We start from the raw sequence: 22997 nt of genomic DNA on the forward strand, positions 1-22997 counted from the left end.
AATGTAAAAAGTTGAGATTTGATTTTAATGTCTGATTTTACTATAACAAAGTTGGAAGTCAATGCTTTTTGTTTCTTCCCTTCCTTTTCTTCACACCTTTTTTGTTCTCCCTTTTTCTACTGTTGTCCCCTACTATTTGCTTTTGTATTTTCACATTTATGTTATAAATGAATAAAACTAATAAAAAAGGCTACCCAACTCCAAAAACGCTGATGTTTTGACATTTCTATTAACATTTTTCATACTAAATCATTCTTGAACTCCAGGTTCATGCAGTGGCTGCAACTAGGCTGCATAAATCCAGTTTACTATGTTACAGTCAAGCGTAAATTCAGTATTATCTAGAGCAGGCGTGTCCAATTTGCAGTCCATAGGCCACATGTGACCTTGGATAGTTAATAACGTGGCCCTACAATATAATAAAAAATATAAAAAATAAAGGAAGTTTGTTATTTATATACTATTGACTATATTATATATTTTATATGCTACCCAAAACAATTCCTTTTTACTCAAGGCAAGTCAAAAATTTGGAAAATCATATCTAGATGCTACTTCATTGATATGTACACTGTTCTCTCAGGGGAGACTGGGAGAAATAAAACTGGATAGATACCCAGACTTTACAAGCATCACCTTAGTACACATTCTTAGCTCCACTTAGCTCCAAATATATAGTATCACCATCTGCTGTCTGTGTTCAAGTGCATTAACGGGCTTTAATGTGATTTGTGTTATTGGGATTTGATTAAACCTACCAGGTATTTAATCCAAAAACTAGTCTGTGCCAATCTCATCTTCTATTATATTATGAAATGCTTGTAGTGGAGTTACAGGGAGTATGCAGTCAGAAGAACGGTATTACAAGAAAACCACTTAGTTCTTGAACATCTCTGCGCAGAGATGTTTAGCTTTAATAAATAGCTTTAATAAATCCAACAATGGTATACAATATTCCCTAACAATTCCTTAAAAGCTAGTTCCTGGTGTACCAATAGCTGATTGTGATAAATTATATTACCATGCAAATAATAATTCTGGGAAGAAACAACTTGTGTCTGCACAAGTCACCATGATGAAATAATCAATGCATCTAGAACTGGCTAAAAATAAGCAGAGTTTTTTGAGAGTTTTTATGAAGTTTGACAATGTGTTTATTTTACACAAATATTGTTTGTTTGAATACCTGTAATGACAATTATGCAACCTATCTGATATACCTTGCCTATTTTGCAAGAAATATATAATAGGTTTTAATTAAAAGAAATAATGTTGAAAGAAAATCTTTACATCTTCTACAAGCTTAAAGTTAGAAGACTAGATTTAGGGATAGGAAGAAGAAATAAACTATTTTAATGGCAATTTGCAGGCATCTATATTCATTATAGTACTGTATGTAATAAAAAAGATGCTAAACAAATTTACAAAACAAAATGTTTAATATTTCAGTTATATTTTCTGTGAAAAGTACAGCAATATATGAAATAAAATATAAGAAAGCAAAAATTAAGCTAAATGTACTTGGGCAGTTTAAAAATACATGGCTTCTTAGAACAAATTTCAAAGTAAATTGCTCATTATATAGTACATAATTTTGAACTTTTGATTATTACGGCTCCTTTCTTGTCATGTATTGATTTATTTTATATTTCATGCTAATTTTATTGTTTTGCATGATTTTGACCATTTTCATTACAAAAACAAAGCTATTGTCAAATTTTCCTTCCCAGTTATAACAATCTTTTCCTAGAATACACTTTTCTTACCTGGATTTACTATTTACTAATTGTGCTTGGTGTCATTATTAAATTGTCTTGGGGATGTGGAGTGGCAGTGAAGTATATTTTAGAAAATAAATAGATTTTCCCATAAACATTAGTATATAATATGAAAACCCTTCCTGGGATCATTGAGACCTTTAAGGTGACCTTTTTAAGTGGTCAATAATTGCATTAAAAATGTCATTACAAGAAAAATAAAAACTTTTGGAGCACATGGTTAATAACTAAACTGGATCAAATGTAGCTTCATTAGATCAATTACATTAACCACTGTCTATACAATTTACTTGGTCTGTATTAGCAAGCAAGAATTGCTAATCGAATGTTTAAATAGTCCTGGGTCCAATAGGATTGATGGTTTTCTTAACTGGTCTCAGTCTTAACAGATCTCACTCTGATTTATTATGCTATATTCCTAAACTATATTTATTATAACCTGTGGCTAATTTATCACTTTAAATGGCAAAAGAAACACTCGAAAACCAGAAGATACAAGAGAGGTGTCTAATTTTGCCTAAGCTATAGTTACAGTATATGGCACAGCTAGGGGTAGCAGATATTCTAAACTTGCAGATGCTGCTCTACCTTGACAAAAGTCAAGTTGGTACATTACATTCTGTCTTATTGAATGACAGGCTTGCCAAATCATGCATCTGTCTGTTTATTAGTCTTCTTCAGGAGTTTTCTCAGGTTAGATGACATGAAGTAAGGCTTCTCAGTAGAGCCATCATTACGCTCCAGGTCTTCCACTGCAAAGAAACACAAATCCCCCCAAGCAAAGGGTTGTGAAAAGATCATTTCAGAACTAGGACAAGGAAGATAGACTAAACATGCAAATACACATAGGAGTAATCCTGGCTTATGGAAATTAAGGGAAACCTGACCACTTCTTGCAGTAGAGATTAGATCTCACTACGAGCAGAAAAGTACTGTACATATGACAGACATTCATAATTAGAATGAAAATGATTCTGATTTGAGAATTTTCCTGTTCTGCTATTCAACAGAAAGGATGTTAGAATTTTCTATCCAAAAAGATCTGGTTAGGGACTTTTTAAAACCCTATTTTAAAGTAAGGGATAAATCTTGCCATTTTCAAAGATTCCAGGCACATCTATGAAATCTGAGGTCTTTTTTTTCTCTCCCAAGGAATACAAAGAAACTGAATAATAGCTTCCTTGTTCAGAAACTGTTATTAGCAAAGCAAAAGTGGAGTTATGTGAAGTTTTCATATTCATTATTCACATTTGAAAATTATTCTTTACCTCTTTTCCGAAATTAAACTTCACTAGTTAAAAAATTCCTACTCATAAGTAGGAAAACAAGTGCACTATGCAAATAGCAGATAAGAATTTGGCCTTTTTGTTTCAGCATTCCTCCTTTGATGCCTTTTGTTGACTGCATCTCTATATAATATACAGAAACAGAAAGACAGAAGAAGCCTCTCCAAGGACTTCCTACCCTGGAGAGGTTTGCTAATAGTTTAAGCCAGCAACAAAGCACTTGTACAGAAGCAAGAGATTTCTAAAGAGCTGAAACTAATCTGAAAGAGAAATGATGCTCATTTTGGTTATCTTCATCCCACTATTTACTTCTGTTTGCATACAACAGGGGTCTTCAAACATGGCCCTTTTATGACTTGTGGACTTCAACTTCCAGAATTCCTCAGCCAGGCATGCTGAAGTCCACAAGTCATAAAAGGGCCATGTTTGAAGACCCCTGGCATACAGCTACACTTGCAGTTATATACTAATTCAAAATCTGTTCCAACCAAAGGAAAGTATACTATTAAGTAAGCAAACCTTTGTCAAAGTATTTTATTTATATTCAAGCAGCTGCTTTCTTAAGCATCAACATATTGCTATATTGGGCTATCTTTCTTATAGATGGCTGCACATGGAATATAGGGATATTTGTAATCTGGAAAGGTCCAATATTTGAAAACATTTTTATTGTAATTGAAATTGTTAATGTATTGCTGTTGATATTAATTTTACTTCATTTTGAATTGTTGTGGTGTTATTCTTTGTGCACTTGATAGGATATCTGTGCCAAAAGCAACCATAGTTAAGACAGCAATAGCAGAATCATACTGAGGCATTTTTTTCAACTTTAAATACATTCACCCTTCAATTTCAAGTCCTTCTTTGGTATTGGAAAATCTGCTGGACAGAAACAGATTACAGTATATGCCACCAATAACTACTTGCTTGATGCAAGTCAAGAGCACCATCATTTCTCAGAATATCAAGAATTGCCCATGAAGTTACAGCATCTACACACAGAAGATTTGCAGTGGGACACCTGCATCCATGTTTCCCATTTGGTGCATTGCCCCTATTCTTGACTTTCAGCACTTTTGGAAGATTTTAGGCTTCCCTTCAGGAGGATTTCACTCAAGGCACAGGACATGTAATAAGGCCGCTCAGGAGTTCCATCGTTCCTTTCCAGATCTTCGCCTTTTGGAATCCCAAACAAGACAGAGAAAGCATCCATAAAAGAATGTACAAGAGAAGCAAAGCAAAGCAAAAAATAAACAAGGCAAAGAGATACAAAGCAAAAGGGGAGAGAAAAAAAAGGAAATGTTGAAGTTAGTTGCAATTAAGATTCCTCCACTAAGGAAAGAACAAAATAGCTTAGACAGTAGCCTATTTCAATGCTATTTTATAGCACAATCTTGCAGGTATAGCAGAAAGGAATTGCTATGAATTAATGGATGTAGAAAGGACGAAAAGTTACTGGTTGCAAAATCACAAAAGAAATTAACTTTTCATCATGCTACAATGAAACTAAGACTACACTGCAATAGGAAAAAAGTCTGCTTTAAAATTGAATATACATTCTAGCCAATGAAGATGTATCCACTTCACATTAATTTGGTATTTTCTGTTGCTAGTGGTTTTCAGACCAAAACCATCCAGCAAATTCTTGTGATCTTCTAAAAGCTTATAATTCATTCACTGGCAAGCTAAGCAGAGGGCAAGTAGGCTTAAGTACTGTGTTTCTGATCTATTCTTGGACTTTGATAACAAATTAATTCAACATGGAATATTTTCAGAATTTTTGAGTTAATTTAAATGAAAGTTTTTTCTCCCTAGGGTTTGCTCAAAAAGAAAAGAACATTTCTGGAACAGCAAAAGTATATGCAGTGTTTTAATTTTTAAAACTTACAGATACAAAATTGCTGTTATTTTACAAAACTTGTATAACTTGGTTTGCTTGTACAACAAACTAAATTGAAAAATATGGTTTATGCAGACAATATTTGTAAATTATTTATTGTATTGAATTAAATGTTTTTAAATTTTGTTATATTTGCTGAAATATAATGATTGGTACTTGGATTTACTGTACAGTAATTGCTAGTGACTGAAAAAATTCTACAGGAAAGGATTAAGTCCATTACTTCTAAGTTGACAGTGGGACTTAAGATTCTTCCAGTATCTTTCAGGAAACCCCCTCCCTTCAACTGTACACACTGACTTCAGCTAAGTGTAGTTCAATTTCTTTACTGAATACTTCACTGTAAAACAAGAACTACCACTAGCAAAACATGACACTGGAAAAAACAATATATAATGGTTGCTCACTCATCTCCAACAGGGCAAAGAACCATATCATCTTTGTGAATTATTAATCAGGCTAGATTCCTATTACTTTCCCCCTCTGTCTTTCAACCATCCTGGTGAGCTATAGCCTGGTATTGGCACACCAATCAGTTGATTGCTGGCAGCCATGTTTGCTTTGATGCACTCCTTGATTTTTTTTTCTTTTTCCTCCTTAGCTTTCAAAATTAGGTCAACAGAAAAAGCCCCTGCCTCTTCCAAGATGTTACTGCTCTAAAATTATGTCTTAGAAGACAAAGCATGAGATAGGTATCTTCAGAAGTCACCTGGAAAAAAAGGGGGTTCTTCTATTAAAATAGGAAGAAGTCTTAAGCCCTTACTGAAGAGGCAGAGTTAGTCTTTTGTGTGATTGACTACATTTTCAATAACAGCATACCATCAATACTGTAATTAAGCAAATCATGTATTCTGTTCTTTTTTTTTACTCGATCAGAGAAAGTCCTAATTTTCATGGGGGAACAGGGAGGAAATGAAAAGAGGAGAGTCAAGGCTCAGGATACAGATTTGGCTACAGGAAACTGCGAATCATTCTCATTTTCCAAATCTGAATCACTATCAGCAATTTCTAGTTCTTTATTTATGACCATTTTGAATCTTAAAATTTAACTATATTGAGGCAAACATCTCTACCCTTTTACATACTAGTTTACTTTATTTCTTTAATGTATTTCCAAACAGACTGATTTTTCCCCACATCTTAATCATTTTATGTTGTTTGAAATGAAAATATTACATTTATCATCCTCCTTTCTATTAAAAAGAAACCATGGAAGAAAAAACTTACATTTTTCTAGGCTTGAAAAAGCTAAACTTGATCCACTTATATTAAAAGCTTAATATTATTTTTATACTATTAGTCAATTTGTAAGTTACTCCTTACTCCAGAACTGCCAGAGTTAAAATATGGAGATGAAAACTATGCCACAAATACCCAAAAGTTTTCCTTAACAAGAGGTCAAGAGAAAGCTTATGTTCGGAAACTTCCCACAGGATGACATACTGAATCTGCTGATGATCAGCTGATTTTTCTGCCAAATTCCCCATCCAAGTGTAAAAAAATATTTCATTATCTGACGAAACTAAATGTTGACACAATTTGCCTTTAAGAAACACACATCAAGAAACAAAATAAGAAATACCTAATAAATAAATGATTAGGGGAAGAATTTATCTGCTGGTTCAAAAAAGACTAATGGAGTTGTTTTATATATAAAACCTCAACTTAAACCCATTTGTGGTAGTGGAAATTGAACTTAATGGAATAAAATCAATAGTGGTTGGCGTGAATATCTAATGAATCAACTGCTACCCTTTTTGTATGAAAATTGGGTTATGTTGGGGGACTGGAATGAACTGACTATATACCAGCTATGGACAGAACATCTACTTAGGGGATTAAACTCTCCCAGGGTAAACTACCAAAGGCCTTTTTAAAAAATTTTTTTTATTTTAATCCCATTTATATCCCGTCCTTCTCCGAAGACTCAGGGCGGCTTACAATTTAAGCACAAACCAATGTGCTTAGCAATAGCCTTCATTCTATGTATATGCCTGCTTATTAGGGCTTTCGCCCCCCCCAAGCGGCATTATTACAAAGTCAGCTTATTGCCCCCAACAATCTGGGTCCTCATTTTACCTACCTCGGAAGGATGGAAGGCTGAGTCAACCTTGAGCCTGGTGGGATGCGAACCTGCACTAATTGCAGGCAGCTGGTGTTACTTAAGGAGGCATTAGCCCACTGCTCCACCAAGGCTCTTATTTTTGAGATGATGGGCAACTTAGTACTAACAGACTTATGGAGACATAAAAATGACTTTGCTAGAGAGTACACTTTTTTGAACAATTTTTTATTAGTGTTTATAGGGTTAAGGAGGGGGGTAAGGGGATGGGAATTTGGGTTAGGGTACAGGAAAGGTTGGGGCTGAGGGTTGGGGTTTCCCCCAATAACATTCAATATCTGGCAAACAGCATATTGTCTGGGTAAATATATATAAATAAAAGTAATAAATCTAATAATGGATAACAATGATAGGTATAATAAATTATCATAATTCCTTTCTCTCTAACTCGCTTATCTAGCCATTGATAGAATTTATTCCAAGTTCTATAGTAAACTGAATGCTCTTTCTCTTCAATCTCTAAAGTTAATCTATTCATTTCTGCACAATCCAATATTTTTTGATTAATACTTCTTCAGTCGGTAACTTTTCATTTTTTCAATATTGGGCATACATAATTTTCGCTGCTGTAAATACATGTAACATTAAGTATCCGCTCTCCTTGTCATAGTTGGGGCCTATCATTCCTAAGAGAAACAATTCTGGTTTAAATTCTATTTGTTTTTTAATCATCTTCTCCAACCACAAATGTATCTTAAGCCAAAACCTTTCTGCTTTAGGACATGACCACCAGATATGGTAATAAGTACCCTGTCTTTGGTTACACTTCCAACACACATTTGAAGTATTTTTAAACATTTTGGCTAGTCCCACTGGTGTCATGTGCCATCTATAAAACATTTTATATAAATTTTCTTTATATGGTAAAGCTTTGGTTAATCTAATATTTCTATCCCATAACTTTTCCCATTCTTCAAGCTCTATAGTATGTCCAATGTTTTTTGCCCATATTATTGTTTCTTTAACTTGTTCCTCCTCCATCTTTAAGTTAAGCAGAAATCTATAAAGTTTTTTAATCAGCTTTTCATCTGTTTTTAGCAATGTAAGATCAAGTTCTGTCTGTTCCTTATAGAGCCCCATTGTTTTCACCTCTTTTTTCATATCTTGACTGGATTTGTAGGTATGGTCACCATGACAGGTCAATACCTTGTTGTTGTAAGTCTTGTCTAGATTTCAATCTCCCTTCATTGTGCAGTAAGTCTTTATATGTTACAAGTTTATCATAGTTAATTAAGTTTGGGTAAGCAAAGGCTTCCATTGTTGAAAACCATTCAGATATCTTAATATAAATTTTTTCTTTTATTTTTCCCCATTCTAAGAGAAGTGCATTTCTTATAGCATGGTTCTGGAAATATCCATGCGCTATATTCTTCCTATACCACAGAAAGGCATGCCAGCCAATCTGCAGGTCATGCCACCCTAGGTATAGTAGTCTTTTGTCTATAAGTGTTATCCATTGTTTAATCCACATTGAAATAGCTGCTTGGTAATATAACTTCCAGTCTGGAAGTCCAAATCCTCCCCTTTCTCTAACGTCCTGTAGAAATTTCACTTTAATTCGTGCTTTTTTCCCTTGCCAAATAAATTTCAATATTATAGTATTCAGTTCATCAAAGAAGGCTTTTTCTAATTTTACCAGAATAGTTTGAAATAAAAAAGTATTTTCAGTAAGATATTCATTTTAATTGTAGCTATTCTCCCCAGTATTGACAGTTGGAGATTTTCCCACTTTTCTAAGTCCAGTTTTATTTGTTTTAATAATTTTGTATAGTTGTCTTCTTTTACTGTTATACATCTTGCTGTTAAGTAAATTCCCAAATACTTAACTTTTTTAACTATTTGAAGATTTGTTTTTCTTGCAAGTTGCATTTTCTGTTTTTCTGTTAAGTTCTTTGTCAAAACTGTAGTCTTTTCTCTATTATCAGGCCTGTGACCTCACCATATTGTTCTATTGTGGCCAACAGTTTTGTGCTTGTTTCCAGAGGTTCTTCTAATATAAAGACCAAGTCATCCGTGAATGCCTGCAATTTATATTTTACACCCTTTATCTCCAGTCCTTTAATCTCAGTCTTTTCTAATATTTCTGTTCAATACTTCCAAAGTTAATATAAATAGCAATGGGGATAAAGGACATCCTTGTCTTGCACCTTTTTTAATATTAAAGTTTTCAGTGTAGTCTCCATTTACAATTATTCTAGCAATCTGTTTATCATAAATTTCATGAATTTGCATTCATAAAGTTTTCTCTAAAATCCATTTCCACAAGTTGGTGAAACATAAATTGCCAATTTAAGTTATCAAACGCCTTTTGTGCATCAAGAAATATCAAAGATGGTTTCCGGTTCGCGCGCGTGTGGTGCAGTCTGTCTCCTGCTGTCCATTTCTTTCTTGTTCTGAGGACCCTGAAAAGGGTCAAAAATCACCCTGGAGGGGCGATCACCATGAGGAGGACTTCCCAGCCCTCTGCTGGAATCCGGGATCATCTCCTTTTGGCCCAAAGAAGAAGAGACCGGCCATAAAGATGGCCAATCACTAAGCCGCTCCCTACCGAAAGCCAAAAATACCACCTAGCACTATGAAGCAATCTGGAGGACCTGGGTGAGCTTTTACCTTTCCTATTCCCTTAATAATCTTCCTGTGGGACTTTCCTGAAAATTTCCTTCCCCACTTTTTGAGAAAACGGTGAGAAAACTTTGGGAACAAAGCTTATAGCCTCAAAGTTACTAAAGAAATCCAATTAATGCAGCAAAAAATCTAAGCAATTGCAGCTGTTTTTACTAAAAAGCTTCTATTTGTTGCTGGGGACTCACTATCCTATTCTCTCTTGAAACTGGAAATTAAAGAAAAATTTGGACTAATTCTACAAAAGTTCTATAATAATTTGGAAAAAGAAAAAGAAAAAAAACCTCTTACATTGCATGTTATATGTTATTGATGACATCTTGTGGCGAAACCTGGTACAGCAAGTAAATTTCCTCTTTGTTGTGAAAGCTGTCTGAATAACAGAGCTGTCCTTGAAGATAAGAGTGGGAACACCTGGCACTGAATACAACCCTTCAGGAGGTGGAAAATCCTTGACTATTATTAAAAACAGCCTCCATGGAAGATTTAACTGTAAATAACAATGAAATGGATGATTATATTCTGCCACTTGATTATAAACTGATTCTGGACATGATCTTGGCAATGACAGAGCAAATTAAAGCCAAGCTGCAAGAAAAATCTGACAATTTAAAGCCACCAAATCAAACTCTAACCTTAAATGAGGAAAAGATAACCCAAAACCAAATAGAAGTGGAAACTAACACTAAAACAGGAAATTTCAAAGAACAAAAGCAACCTACAGAAAACCTTAAAGTCCAAACCTTAATAGCAACTACAAAACTTACAAGCCAAAAAGCAGCAGCACCTGAACAAAGCAACACCAAGAGTGAAGACACTAAAGGCCTTCAAATACACTATACTGAGAATTCAATTAATCAAATGACAAACACAATGTCAGTTACTACTTTCTACCTAACCCAGATAGAACTGGAAGAACCAAAAGATTTGACTGATTTAATGACAATTATATTATATCAACCACCAAAAATTGAACTAATAAAGCAAAAATATAATGGTTACAAAGGGGACATGTTTATTGCAAAACTGACATTTGGATACACTCCCTGGATTCAAATAAGGGGTATAAGAAGAAAGGAAGATACATTTTAGAATTTAAAGATACCAAGACCAAAGCATGATTGGCACAAAAGGAAGGCAAGAGTTAGACTTAAAAGACTGAACTTGTTTCTCTTTTGGGATTCCTAAAGATAGACTATAAAAATATCTCTCTATGGATTAAGTGGAATCTCTAAAAAAATATCACTGATTTTACATTTATATTTAGAGGGTGTACTGCTCTATTTTTTCCTTAGAGATTTTTTTTAAAAAAAAATAAGTCTTTTTTTACATTTCATGTTAAAAACACACCATACACCAACAAAGACAAAAAAACATGTACAATATACAGAAAACGAAAAAATCAAAAAATTGGAAACCATTTTTTTAAAAAAAAAACAAATTATATCTACTTCTAAACTGACAATTATATTCCACTCACTAAATCTCTTATAACTATCCAACTCCAAAGCTTATTCATTAACAAAAACTATATCACTTCATTTTTGACCAACTTCCAAGCCACCCTCATTTCTTTAATCATTTATCCATCCAAATATACCATTTATTCCATGATAGAAATGCTGGTGTCTCTTCTTTACCCTTCAACTTCTTGGTCAATGTGTCTGCTTCAGCACAATCAAATATTCTCCTAATTATAGCTTCATCCGGCGGGGTATGATTTGCCTTCCAAAATTGAGCATACCCCATCCTCGCCACTGTTAAGATACGTCAAACCAAATACCATATTCCCCTCTTAATATTTCCAGGCCTGAAGCCAAGGAGATACATCTCTGGTTTAAGATCAACTAAACACCCTGTAATTTCCTCTATCCATTTTTGGATCCTCGTTCAATATCTAACCACTTCAGGACATGTCCACCATAAGTGATAATACGTGCCAATCCCTTTACCACACTTCCAACAATCAGCAGACAATCCAGGGAACATTTTGGAAAGTCTAGCTGGAGGGAGATGCCATCTATAAAGCATTTTGTATATGTTCTCCTTATATGACATGGAAACCACCCGCCTCATATTAATCCACCAAATCTCTTCCCATTTCTCAAGTGGAAGTGCATAACCAAAATTCTTCCCCCAGGCAATCATTGCATCTTTTACCAACTCCTCCCCTACTTAGCAACAATTTATAGCACTTAGACATCATCCCTTTCTCCGGACCCAGCAGAATCTTATCTAATTCCAGCAGATTCAGATAAATACCCCTTCCTTCTTATACCTTGACTGAATCTGCAGGTAGGCCCACCACTCCAGTTGAAGCCCTTGCTGAGCCAGATCTTGTCACATTTTGAGTTCTCCCCCGCTATGTAAAACTTCTTTGTAAGTTGGTCTTCTTCCCTTCTTGAGTAGGGTCGGATGGGTCAAGGCTTCCAAGGTTGATAACCAACATGGAATTTGCACATAGTACTTAGCCCTTGTCTTATCCCAATTCCAAATCAGTATATCCCTTATGTAATGACGAGTAAACTGTTTGCTTGGAGGAGTACCTTCCCGCCAAAGAGCAGCATGCCATCCCTGCAACAAATCGAATCCTTCCAAACTCAACAATCGATTATTCCTTAAACTTATCCATTCTTTGCCCCAAACTAAAAGGGCAGCCTGATAATAAAGTTCCCAATTTGGCAGGGCAAGGCCCCCTCTTTCCTTAATTTCTTGCATCATTTTTCCCCCAATCCTGGGCCATTTCCCCTGCCATATGAATCTAGAAACTACACCCTCTAACTCTTAAAAATTTCATCGAAAGTTTAACTGGTGCTGTCTGGAAAAGAAAATTCCATTTCGGCAAAATATAAGATTTCACCATGGCTACCCTTCCTAATAATGACAACTGTATCCTACCCCATTTTCCCAAGTCCATTTTTGTTTGTATCAGTAATTTAGAATAATTATCCTCCCTAATACTTGAACATCTTCCCATCAACCAAATTCCTAAATATTTCACCTTCTTCACAATTTTAAACCGTCTTATCTTTATTTACTTGTAGACCGGCCACATTTCTAAATTCCTCAATCCTTTTTAGTAATTCCATGCTGGATTCCAGAGGGTTTTCCAAAACAAAAACCATATAATCTGCAAACGCCTGCAGTTTGTAAATTTGGTCTCTTATCTGAAGCCTGGTAATCTCCTCATCTTTCCTTATTATTCTCAATGGGGGTTCTAAGGTTAAAATAAATAAAAGTGGGGAGAGTGGACAACCCTGCCTAGTGCCCTTACAGATATAAAATTTGTCAGTTAAATTCCCATTTATCAACAATCTTGCTTCCTGCTTAGTATAGATTGCTTTAATCATATTACAGAATTTAGCCCCAAACTCCATGTGTTCCAACTGACACATTAGGAAATCCCAATTTACCCTATTGAATGCTTTCTGAGCATCGATAAATATTAAAGCTAATTGTTTATCTGGTCGGCTTTCATAATACTCCAGAACATTTAATATAATTCTGAGATTATCCTTTATTTGTCTAGTGGGGAGGAACCCATTCTGGTCTGTATGTATGAATTGGTTTAAATAAAATTTAAATTTATCAGCAATTATTGTCGCAAATATTTTATAATCTGAATTAAGAAGGGATATTGGCCTATAATTTTTAATATGCTTCGAGGGGGAATCATCCTTAGAGATCAAACTAATATGTGCCTCCAACCAAGTTTGCGGGACTATAGCCTTATCCAAAATTTCATTAAATAGATCTTTCACATGTTTTCCAAGCGCTTCCACTAATACCTTATACAATTCTGCAGGAATTCCGTCAGTGCCTGGGGTTTTTTGACATTTCTGTTGTCTTATCGCTTTTTCAATTTCTGCTATTGTTATTTCCTGATCTAAGGCCTCTTTCTCATTAGGAAGTAACTTAGGAAGGTCTGACTCTGTCAGGTATTGTTTAATCCTCTCCTCAGCAACCTTTTCTTTCTGATATAATTCTGTAAAAAACTCAGTCGCTATCTTTTCTTTCCCTTCTTTATTCCCTATCAGTGTCCCCCTCTTATCCTCTAACTGATCAATTCTTCTACTTTCCTTCTCTTTCCTTATTCTATAGCTAAGCCATCTCCCTGGCTTATTGGCATATTCAAAATAGTTTTGCCTCACCACCCTAATTTGACGTGCTATTTTCTCTTGATCCACAAGGTTAAGTTTATGCCTCCAAAAATCCACCTGCTCCTTCCCATACACTTTCTGTGGGTTAACCTGAAGAGCCTTCTCCGCCTTAGTAAGTTGCTCAGCAATTTCCCTCCTACTTTCCTCCTCCTTCCTACATTTAACTGCCATCTGTTTTATTATCAAGCCTCTCAGATAAGCTTTAGCCGTGTCCCAAACTATTCGTAGGGGCATCCCTTCCATCCTATTTTCTAAAAAAAACACAGGCTCATCTCTTGTTTAATTTTTTGTACAAAAACCGTATCCTTTAGAGCCTCCAGGCTCATCATCCATCTACTCCTCACTCTACTCCCCCTTATCAACGTAATAGCCACCGGGTTGTGATCCGCCCATTCGTTCGTCAAAATCATGGCATCTTTCGCATAAGATATCAGCCCATCCGACAACCATACCATATCCAACCTAGACCACGAGTTATGCATGGGGGAATAGTAGGTATAACATTGAGAGGCCGGGTTAATCTCACGCCATATATCCCTCTGATATATTTTCTGGAAAAAAGTCTCCCTGGTTATTATTAGGTGCATATATGCCTACCAGTAACACTTTGCTTCCTACCATTTCTATCTCCAACATCAGGCTTCTCCCCTCCAGGTCCGCCCATAAGTCTTTAGGACACAAGTACTCCTTAACATACATTGCTACACCTTTCTTTTTCTCCTCAGCAGACGCTACAAATAATTTCCCTAGTTTAAGATAATTCAACAGATTAGTTTGGCATTTATTAATATGAGTTTCCTGAAGCCATAATACATCGGCTCCACATTTCCTTAATCTAGTTAAGATATTTTTTCTCTTAACAGGAGCATTAAGACCATTAACATTGAGCGTCAGAAAATTCACCCCTTGACACATCCTTACTTACATGGGGCCTTAGATTTGGTAGTCTGTCTAGTTACCCTCTTGTATTCTTCTCCCTTTCCCTCTCTGCCCCCTCCCCTCTGCTCTCCCTGGATTCATCTCCTCCCTCTGACTTCTACTCTCCACTTCTCCATCACTCTCCTGATCGCTAGGCCCACAAAAAATTTATAGAAATCTTGTGCATTTTGTAGACTCTCAATCTTTATCTTTCGGTCTTCCCACATCACCAGGAGCCCCTCTGGAAGCAGCCATTTATATGCCACACCTTTTTTCCTCAATTGCGAAGTAACAAATTGATAGTGTTGACGATGCTTTCGGACCCTTCTTGGTAGTTGCTTAAGAATTGTAACCGGACGGCCTTTATACTGAATTGGGTGGTCTCTAGCTCTATAGAGCACTTCATCTCTAAGTGCCTTTTTGGTAAACCTAACGTGCACTTCCCTAGGGAGGCTGTATCACCTGGCATAATTAGTATAAACTCGAAAGGCCTCATCAATATCACACCGAACCTCTTTTTTCTCTTTCCCCACCAGGTCTGCGATCATTTCTCCTACCACTTCTTCCAACTGTTCTTCTCTGTCTTCCATCACATTTTGGAAACGCAAAAAAAAGGCCGCTTTCTCCATCTCCAGGTATACCATATCATCTTCCAGCTTCTTGGATGTTTGCGTGCACCTGTGCTCCCATTTCTCCATCCGCTTCTCCATATTCTCAGAGTACTTTTCTACTGTTTTTGTTCGCTCTTCATGCGTATTCAGGGTCACCTGGACTACACCCAATTTTCCTTTAATTTCCTTCATCTCCTCTCTCATGTCCCCCAACTCAGCCCTCAGGCTGTCGAAATTCCTCTCCATTATGTCCTGCATATTTTGTAGCATTGTATAAATCCCTTGAATTGTAGCAGATTTTTCTGTCGCCAATAGGCTCTCCATCGACTTCCTAACCCCTGGTGGCATTGTAACCGGAGAGGCCACTGCTGTCAAGGCGGGGGGCTTCTTTAAGGTTTTAGTTGACGTTGTCATTAAAGACATTTCAGTTTGTCCCAGGAGGTTTCTCCATACTACTGTACACCACAGGTTAACTTCTTCCCAGATACTTTATCACAAACTTGTCAGGGCCAGCACCTAAACTACCAATAACCCCGTACTTGCTTCTAATAAGTCTTCTGCCAGAACTTATCTAAACCCATTCTGTAAATAAATTTCACTTCCGCTCTTTAGGTAGAAAAAAAAAGAAAGACAAACTCACATCAATATCCATCAGTTTAAAGCAGGATTTCTATAAGTCCGTAAATCAGTACGCTAGCTTTTTCAGGGGAGAAGAAGCTTCCACCAATCATGTCATATTCGTAAACAAGTCCATTTAAGCCTCTAGTCAGCATTCGGATCCATGGCAGCAGAAGACAAAGGGGAAACAAAAAAAAATTGTTGCCAAAACCACCCCCGATAACTGGCTGCCGCTCCTTTCACTTCTGCTTAGCGCCCTGCCGGCGCGCTTGCTCGGAAAGTCTTTAAACTCACTTCTGCTCTTTCTCGCTTCCCTGCTTCTTCTCAAACTGCTGAGTCATTGGCTTCGGGGCTGCTAAACTGTGGCCCTCTTTCAAGCCTCCAGATCCTCAGGGTGCTTTCTTTTTTCCAGCGAGGTGGTCGCACCACACCTCGCCTCCGAAGATGCCCCCTCCGCTTCTCCCAGCCTCTGTGGGGCTGGAAATGGCAGAATATCGCTGCAGGAGGCCTGAAAAACAACAAGAGGCTCGGCCGTCTATCGCCTCCCCTCCCAAGGCAGCGCCATCTTCTCAGGAGATCCTGGCCTCCTTCCTTAGAGATTTCCTTTGCCTTATAAAGTGTCTCATAATTTCTTTCACAATTTTTTTCATTGCATCGTTTTGAAACTGTATTTCTCCTTTTGTATCCTGGAGTTTCTTTATTATTTTCTTTTCTTTTTCCTTTCGCAATCTATATGCTAGCCATCTTCCTGGCTTGTTAGCATTTTCAAAGAAATTCTGTTTAACCCGTTTAATCTGTTGAGCCATTAATTCCATCTCAACTAAGTTTAATTTGTGCTCTATTATTTCCATTTGTTTCTTGAGTATTGCTTTATATGGATCTATTTGTAATTCTAATTCTAGTTTTCTTAGATCCTGCCTCAACTTTAATTATAGTTGTTTCTTTTCTTTGTTCTTCTTAGCAGTATAAGTTATGGCCAGGCCTTTAAAATATGCTTTGGTAGTGTCCCAAATATTTTGGAGTGATGTTTCTTCCTTCTTATTTTAAAGAAAAATTCCATTTCCTTTATTGTAGGAATTCTTTGTCCTTCAATATCGATTTGTTTAGAGATCATCTAGGTTTCTTCTTAATTCCTTTCCAAATCATTTTTATTGGATGGTCTGCCCAGTCATTGGTTTCAATTTCCGCCTCTTGAACCATCAGTTTCAAGTCCAGCAAAATCCATATCCTGTCAATTCTTGACCATGATTTGTGTCTATTTGAGTAAAATGTATATTGTAGTTTCTCTGAGTTTTTCTCTCACCATATTTCTAGAATACTGAATTCTTCTATCATTTTTGAAAATGCTTTAGGTAGAATTTTACTGCTTTCTTTCGCAGGGGGGATATCCCAAGCAAAGACATGAGAGAGAGTAAGGAGAGAGAAAGTTGCTGGGGTTGCTAAATTCAGATTTTAACAACAACAACAACAACAACAACAACAACAACAACAATAACAATAATAATAATAATAATAATAATAATAATAATAATAATAATAATAATAATAATAATAATAAAGTTGGAAGGGACCTTGGAGGTCATCTAGTCCAACGCCCTGCTCAGGCAGGAAGCCTTATACCATTTCAGGCAAATGGCTGTCCAGTCTCTTCTTAAAAACCTCCAGTGTTGGAGCATTCACCACCTCTGGAGGCAGGTTGTTCCACTGGTTAATTGTTCTAACTGTCAGGAAGTTTCGCCTTAGTTCTAGGTTGCTTCTCTCCTTGACTAGTTTCCATCCGTTGCTTCTTGTCCTGCTTTCAGGTGCTTTGGAGAATAGCTTGACTCCCTCTTCTTTGTGGCAGCCCCTGAGATATTGGAACACTGCTATCATGTCACCCCTCACTCTTCTCTTCATTAAACTACACATACCCAATTCCAGCAACCGTTCCCTATATGTTTTAGCCTCCAGCCCCCTAATAATCTTTGTTGCTCTTCTCTGTACCCTTTCTAGAGTCTCGACATCTTTTTTACATCATGGTGACCAAAACTGGATGCAGTATTCCAGGTGTGGCCTTACCACAGCATTGTAAAGTGGTATTAGTACTTCACTTGATCTTGATTCTATCCCTCTGTTAACGCAGCCTAGCACTGTGTTGGCTTTTTTGGCAGCTGCAGCACACTGCTGGCTCATATTGAAGTGATTGTCTACTAAGACTCCGAGATCCCTCTCACAGTAACTACTATTGAGCAAGGTACCACCTATACCATGGGTCGGCAACCCGCGGCTCCGGAGCCGCATGCAGCTCTTTGAGCCATCTCCTGCGGCTCCCAGCCACCCGGTGCGCGCGCACCTCTTCGAACGGGCAGTGGTGCGCGCGCACCTCTCCAAATGGAGAGTGGCATCGCCCGTTCGGAGAGGTGCGCACGCACCTCTCCGAACGGGCGGAGGTGTGCGCGCACCTCCCCAAACCTTTGGAGAGGTGCGCGCGTACCTCCGCGCGAATGGGCAGCGGCGCCGCTCTTTGAGAAAGCTGCCGTGGCCCGTCTGCAAAGCTGCTGAAAGCGGCAGCTTTGCAGATGGGCCGCGGCAGCTTTCCCAAGAAGCGGCGCCGCTGCCCATTCCGAGAGGTGCGCGCGCACCTCTCCGAACGACCGTAGGTGCGCGCGCACCTCCCCAAACCTTTGGAGAGGTGCGCACGTACCTCCGCGCGAACGGGCAGTGGCGCTGCTTCTTGGGAAAGCTGCCGCGGCCCGTCTGCAAAGCTGCTGCCTCCGCTCCCTTCCTTCGCCCGGCCTGCTTTTCCAACCTCACTTCCCTCCCTGCCAAAGCTCCTCCTTTTCTACTCAAACCGATTTTCGGGGTTCCTCGGCTTACACCCCTTGGCGAGAGACCCCAAACGTCCCTTTCTCACCGCTCCTCCCTCCCTGTCCGCAGAGGCTCTTGCCCTCCCCTGGCTCGTTCAACGGGGGGGAATAGGTCGGGTACCCCTTCCCCCCCCAAGAACGACACGTGTAAATCTCAAAACGACCCCGGCAAGCTTCGCGCAAAGCTGCCAGGCAGACCCGCGAGCTGGGGCTCAGAGCCAGCAGCTGGAGGGGAAGAAAAAGACGGCGCCGTCTGAGGAGTCTCTTCTTCGGCTATCTTGCTCTGCCCGTCTCCCGCTTGAAAGAACCTCCTCAGCGGATCGGTGCGGTGAAGAGGCCGGGCTTCCTTCGGGGGGCCTTTCATTCCTGTACAAGGGGGAAGGGGAACTCTCTGTGCTTTTCTGTGTGTGTGTGTGTCTGTGGCCCATCTGCAAAGCTGCCGAGGAAGGAGAAGAGGGATACTGGTTGGGTGGGGGAGCGGCAAAAGCAGGGGGGGGAGAGAGAGAAACGGCTCCGCCTTTGGTTCCCCCTCCTAAAGCACAGGGGCACTAGAGAAAGTTTGGAGTTGGGTAAGGAAGCGCAAAATTCAGGAAGGAAAGCGGGGCGGCGGGCGAACGGGAGAACCGGGAGCATTGGGGGGGAGCGGAGGGGAGTGATTACTGTCTCGCTACTAAAACGAGGGCCGGCTACTCCGCTGGGGCGAGCGTGTCTGTCCTGCTCCCTTTCTCTTCCAAGCAGCGCTGCTCAGCGGAGACGGCGACGACGACCTCGGAGTCACAGCCTAGGAATGCTAAGAATGCGGGGCGGCCACCGGCAGTGGAAGGCAGGAAACATCGGGGCTTGAGATCTCACTTTCCCCCCCTCTTCCTCCCTCTCTCGTGCTTTACATGCACACACACACACACGGACACACAAAAGCACAGAGAGTTCCCCTTCCCCCTTGTACAGGAATGAAAGGCCCCCCGAAGGAAGCCCGGAGACCTGCCGCGTTCGTCAAACATTGACGAACACGGCAGCTGTGCAAACGGGATGGCGGCGGTTTGGAGAGTGCGTGCGCACCTCTCCCAAGGACAGCGGCGGCTTTCTGACGCCTCCGGCTGGAATCGCACCCGTTAGCAGCAGCGCCAGGAGTGTCCGCCGAGGCAAACGAGGGGAAGGGCGGCTCCCCCAGCCTCGCAGATCCTCGGGAGCAGCAAGGACCGGGTTTCTGCTTGGAGGGAGGGGGGAGTGCAGCTCGCACGGTCCGGCTTCGTCCTCTGGACCGGCCCAAACGCCGCCTCGCTTGCCCCCTGCGCCGGGGCCAGGGGCCAGGCTGGGCACGCGAGGCGTTGTTCCCCTCCTGCAGGGTAGCCGCGGAGCAGACAAAGAAGGGAGGGACGTGCTCCCTCCTTCTGCCCCCCTCCGGAAAAGCGGGTGGGGGGCGGGCTTCCTGGCCGGGCTTCTTTGGGATGCTGGCGCCTGAACAAAGGGCAGGAGCCGCCCTAGGTGGGCTGCAGCAACTCGCTTCTCTGCCCCCCCTCCAGGCAAGCGGGGCTTCGTCCCCCGCCTCTCCGGACCTGCCCACAGCGCTCCGACCCTCCCACTTTTAAAAGCCGCTGTTCTTAGGACAAAAGCCCCCGTCGCCCCCTCCCCCTGCGCACGCCAGCCTGGCCCCGTTTGACGAACGCGGCAGGTCTCCGGACAGGATGGCGCGCACCTCTCCAAAGGGGAGACCCGTCGCCGCGCAGGTGCCTCCCATTTTGCGCATGCGCAAAATGTTTTTTGCGCATGCGCGAGTGGACACACGCACGCGCACTTTTTGCGGCTCCCACCTTTTTGTTTGTGTGACGGAACCGGTTCTGAGTGGCTCTTTTCCTTTTTCCGGTTGCCGACCCCTGACCTAAATGTAGAACCTGCCTAAATGTAGAACCTTACTTTTTTCACCATTGAATTTCATTTTGTTAGATAGTGCCCAGTGTTTGAGTCTGTCCAGATCCTTCTGTATCTTAAGCCTATCTTCTGGAGTATTGGCTATTCCTGCCAGCTTGGTGTCGTCTGCAAATTTGATGAGTTCCCCATCTATCCCCTCATCCAAATCATTAATGAAGATATTGAAGAGCACTGGGCCCAGAACAGAGCCCTGGGGCACCCCACTACACACTTCCTTCCATGTAGATGCAGTTCCATTGAGGACCACACGCTGAGTACGGCCTGTCAGCCAGCTACGAATCCATCTGGTGGTAATGCTATCTAACCCACATTTTTCTATCTTATCAAGTAGTAGGTTGTGATCTACTTTATCAAATGCCTTACTGAAGTCCAAGTAAATTATATCTACAGCATTCCTCTGGTCCACTAGTTTTGTCACTTGGTCAAAGAATGTAATAAGATTTGTCTGGCATGATCTGACAGGGGGGAAGGGTTTGGCACCGATGAGATCTGATACTGCGAGCAACAGAAGAGAAGGAGAGGCTGGTTGTTGTTGCTTTGGAGACTAGCGGCCATCCGAACTTTGATTATTGTTACTTCTGCAATTTTAGACATTGTGGGAAGTTGCCCTGAGGGATGAGCTGTTACTGCAGAACGCTGACTACCTTTGTTCGTGTTCCTATCACTGCCTGGAGCCAGGGCTTTCCCCACCCCATTTGTTTCCAAATGGTCACTGGGAAATCATTGTTTATTGCTGCTATGACTGCCTGGGGCTCTTAAACACCACTATGTATTGACTATCGGGGCTAGGGGCTGGTCATCTTTGTTCCTGAAAGCCCCCCTTTTGATGACAAGTGTCTGCCACATCCTCACTTTGCGTGAGCTTCTGCTAGAAGAGACACTTTACTAACACCTTGAGAGTGCAGCTGCAGAGCGCAATGGAGAGGAACGGGGCTGGGAGGGCATGGGCTTTGGTGGCCTCTGAGGGGGTAATGTTACACGTGAGGTGCTCATCTGGGATTCCCTGCCTGCTCCCCCCCTCTTAGTAAGGGAGGGTTGGTCTTGTGTAGGGATATGAGCCAGGGGAACAAAATGGACTCTAACACAGCTATCAGGTGGTGCAAAGAGCAGAATAGTGAAGTAAGGACAAGCGTAGTAATTGATGTTCCTGGTGATATTTGGTCCAAGGAGCGAATTTTACAGACATTGAGGGGTTTTGTCCTGGATCAGAGGGTATATGCGATAGATATGAGGGTGGATTGGGATTACACACACACACACACACACACACACACACACACACACATTTTTATGTACTGCTGGAATGGAAAAAGAGTATTCCGGAGTGCTTTCAGGCTGAAAGTTTGCAACTGACAGAAGATGTCAGAGTAGGGGTGATTTTTCCAACTGCATGGAACACACCTTTGCCCAAACCACTAGGCCAGAAGAAAGAGAGGTGCGCTTCCCTACCCGCAGGAATAGCAGAAGTAGAGTTCACACCAAAACCTGATGGGGGGTTATTGCACAAGGGGCTGGATATAGGAAATTATGTACTTTTTCAGGGATGCAACTGGTGCCAGAAGGGGAAGAGGAGTATGAAACATGGGTGGAACAGGCAATACAAGCAGTTGAGTAATGGGATATACCAGACACCCAGAAAAGGCAATGAGTTAGAGTGAGTTTAAAGGCCCTGCTGCAGAAGCTATTAAAAGCCTAACATTGAGTCGGGGACATTTTACTGTGCATGACTATCTCTCTTTGTTGCATGATGAATTTGGATCTGCCGAGATGGCCTCTAGCTTACTGTTCCGTTTGGAACACATGTATCAGAAGAGCGGTGAGAAGCTGTCTGAATATATAAGGCACCTGAATGGATTATTATATCAGGTTGTGGAGAAGGGGGGATTAGACCCAACTGAGGTGGAACAGGCTAGGATAGAACAACTCTCCCAGGGTGCTTTGGCTTCAGACCCTGTCTGGAGCCAAATAAAGGTGGAAGCTAGAGGAAATGTTTGGGGGTATCAGGAGCTTATAAGGAGAGTGCAGGCAACTGAGGTAGTGGAGGAGGCTAAGAAGGCAACAGCCAAATTGCTGGTAGGATGGCCCTTAGGCCCAGGAGTGAGAAAGGCCAGGGAAGATTTATTTATTTTATTTATTTAATTAAATTTCTATACCGCCCTATTCCCGAAGGACTCAGGGCGGTTTACAGGGCAGCATAAAATACAATA

The 22997-nt window shown here is 40.4% G+C and overlaps 1 protein-coding gene across 4 annotated transcripts in view; it reads right to left on the reverse strand.

Annotated features, from left to right (window-relative positions):
- Nucleotides 1–1191: 1191 nt before the first annotated feature.
- Nucleotides 1192–22997, reverse strand: part of SLC44A2 (solute carrier family 44 member 2 (CTL2 blood group)) — a 172892-nt gene continuing 151086 nt past the window's right edge. For 2 of the 4 annotated variants that reach the window (XR_014024878.1, XR_014024879.1), the window contains 2 exons: nt 4065–4240; nt 1192–2530 (listed from right to left, as the gene is read on the reverse strand). Coding sequence is in view for 2 of the 4 variants with exons in the window: in XM_081315770.1 (XP_081171896.1) it covers nt 4119–4240 (122 nt within the window). In the remaining 2 variants the exon portion in view is untranslated. The remainder of the gene's footprint in view (nt 2531–4064; nt 4241–22997) is intronic. The other 2 variants (XM_081315770.1, XM_081315771.1) reach the window with 2 other exon arrangements.

The sequence above is a fragment of the Vipera berus genome, assembly GCF_964194415.1.
Source record: "Vipera berus genome assembly, chromosome: 2".
In the NCBI taxonomy this organism is placed as follows: domain Eukaryota; kingdom Metazoa; phylum Chordata; class Lepidosauria; order Squamata; family Viperidae; genus Vipera; species Vipera berus.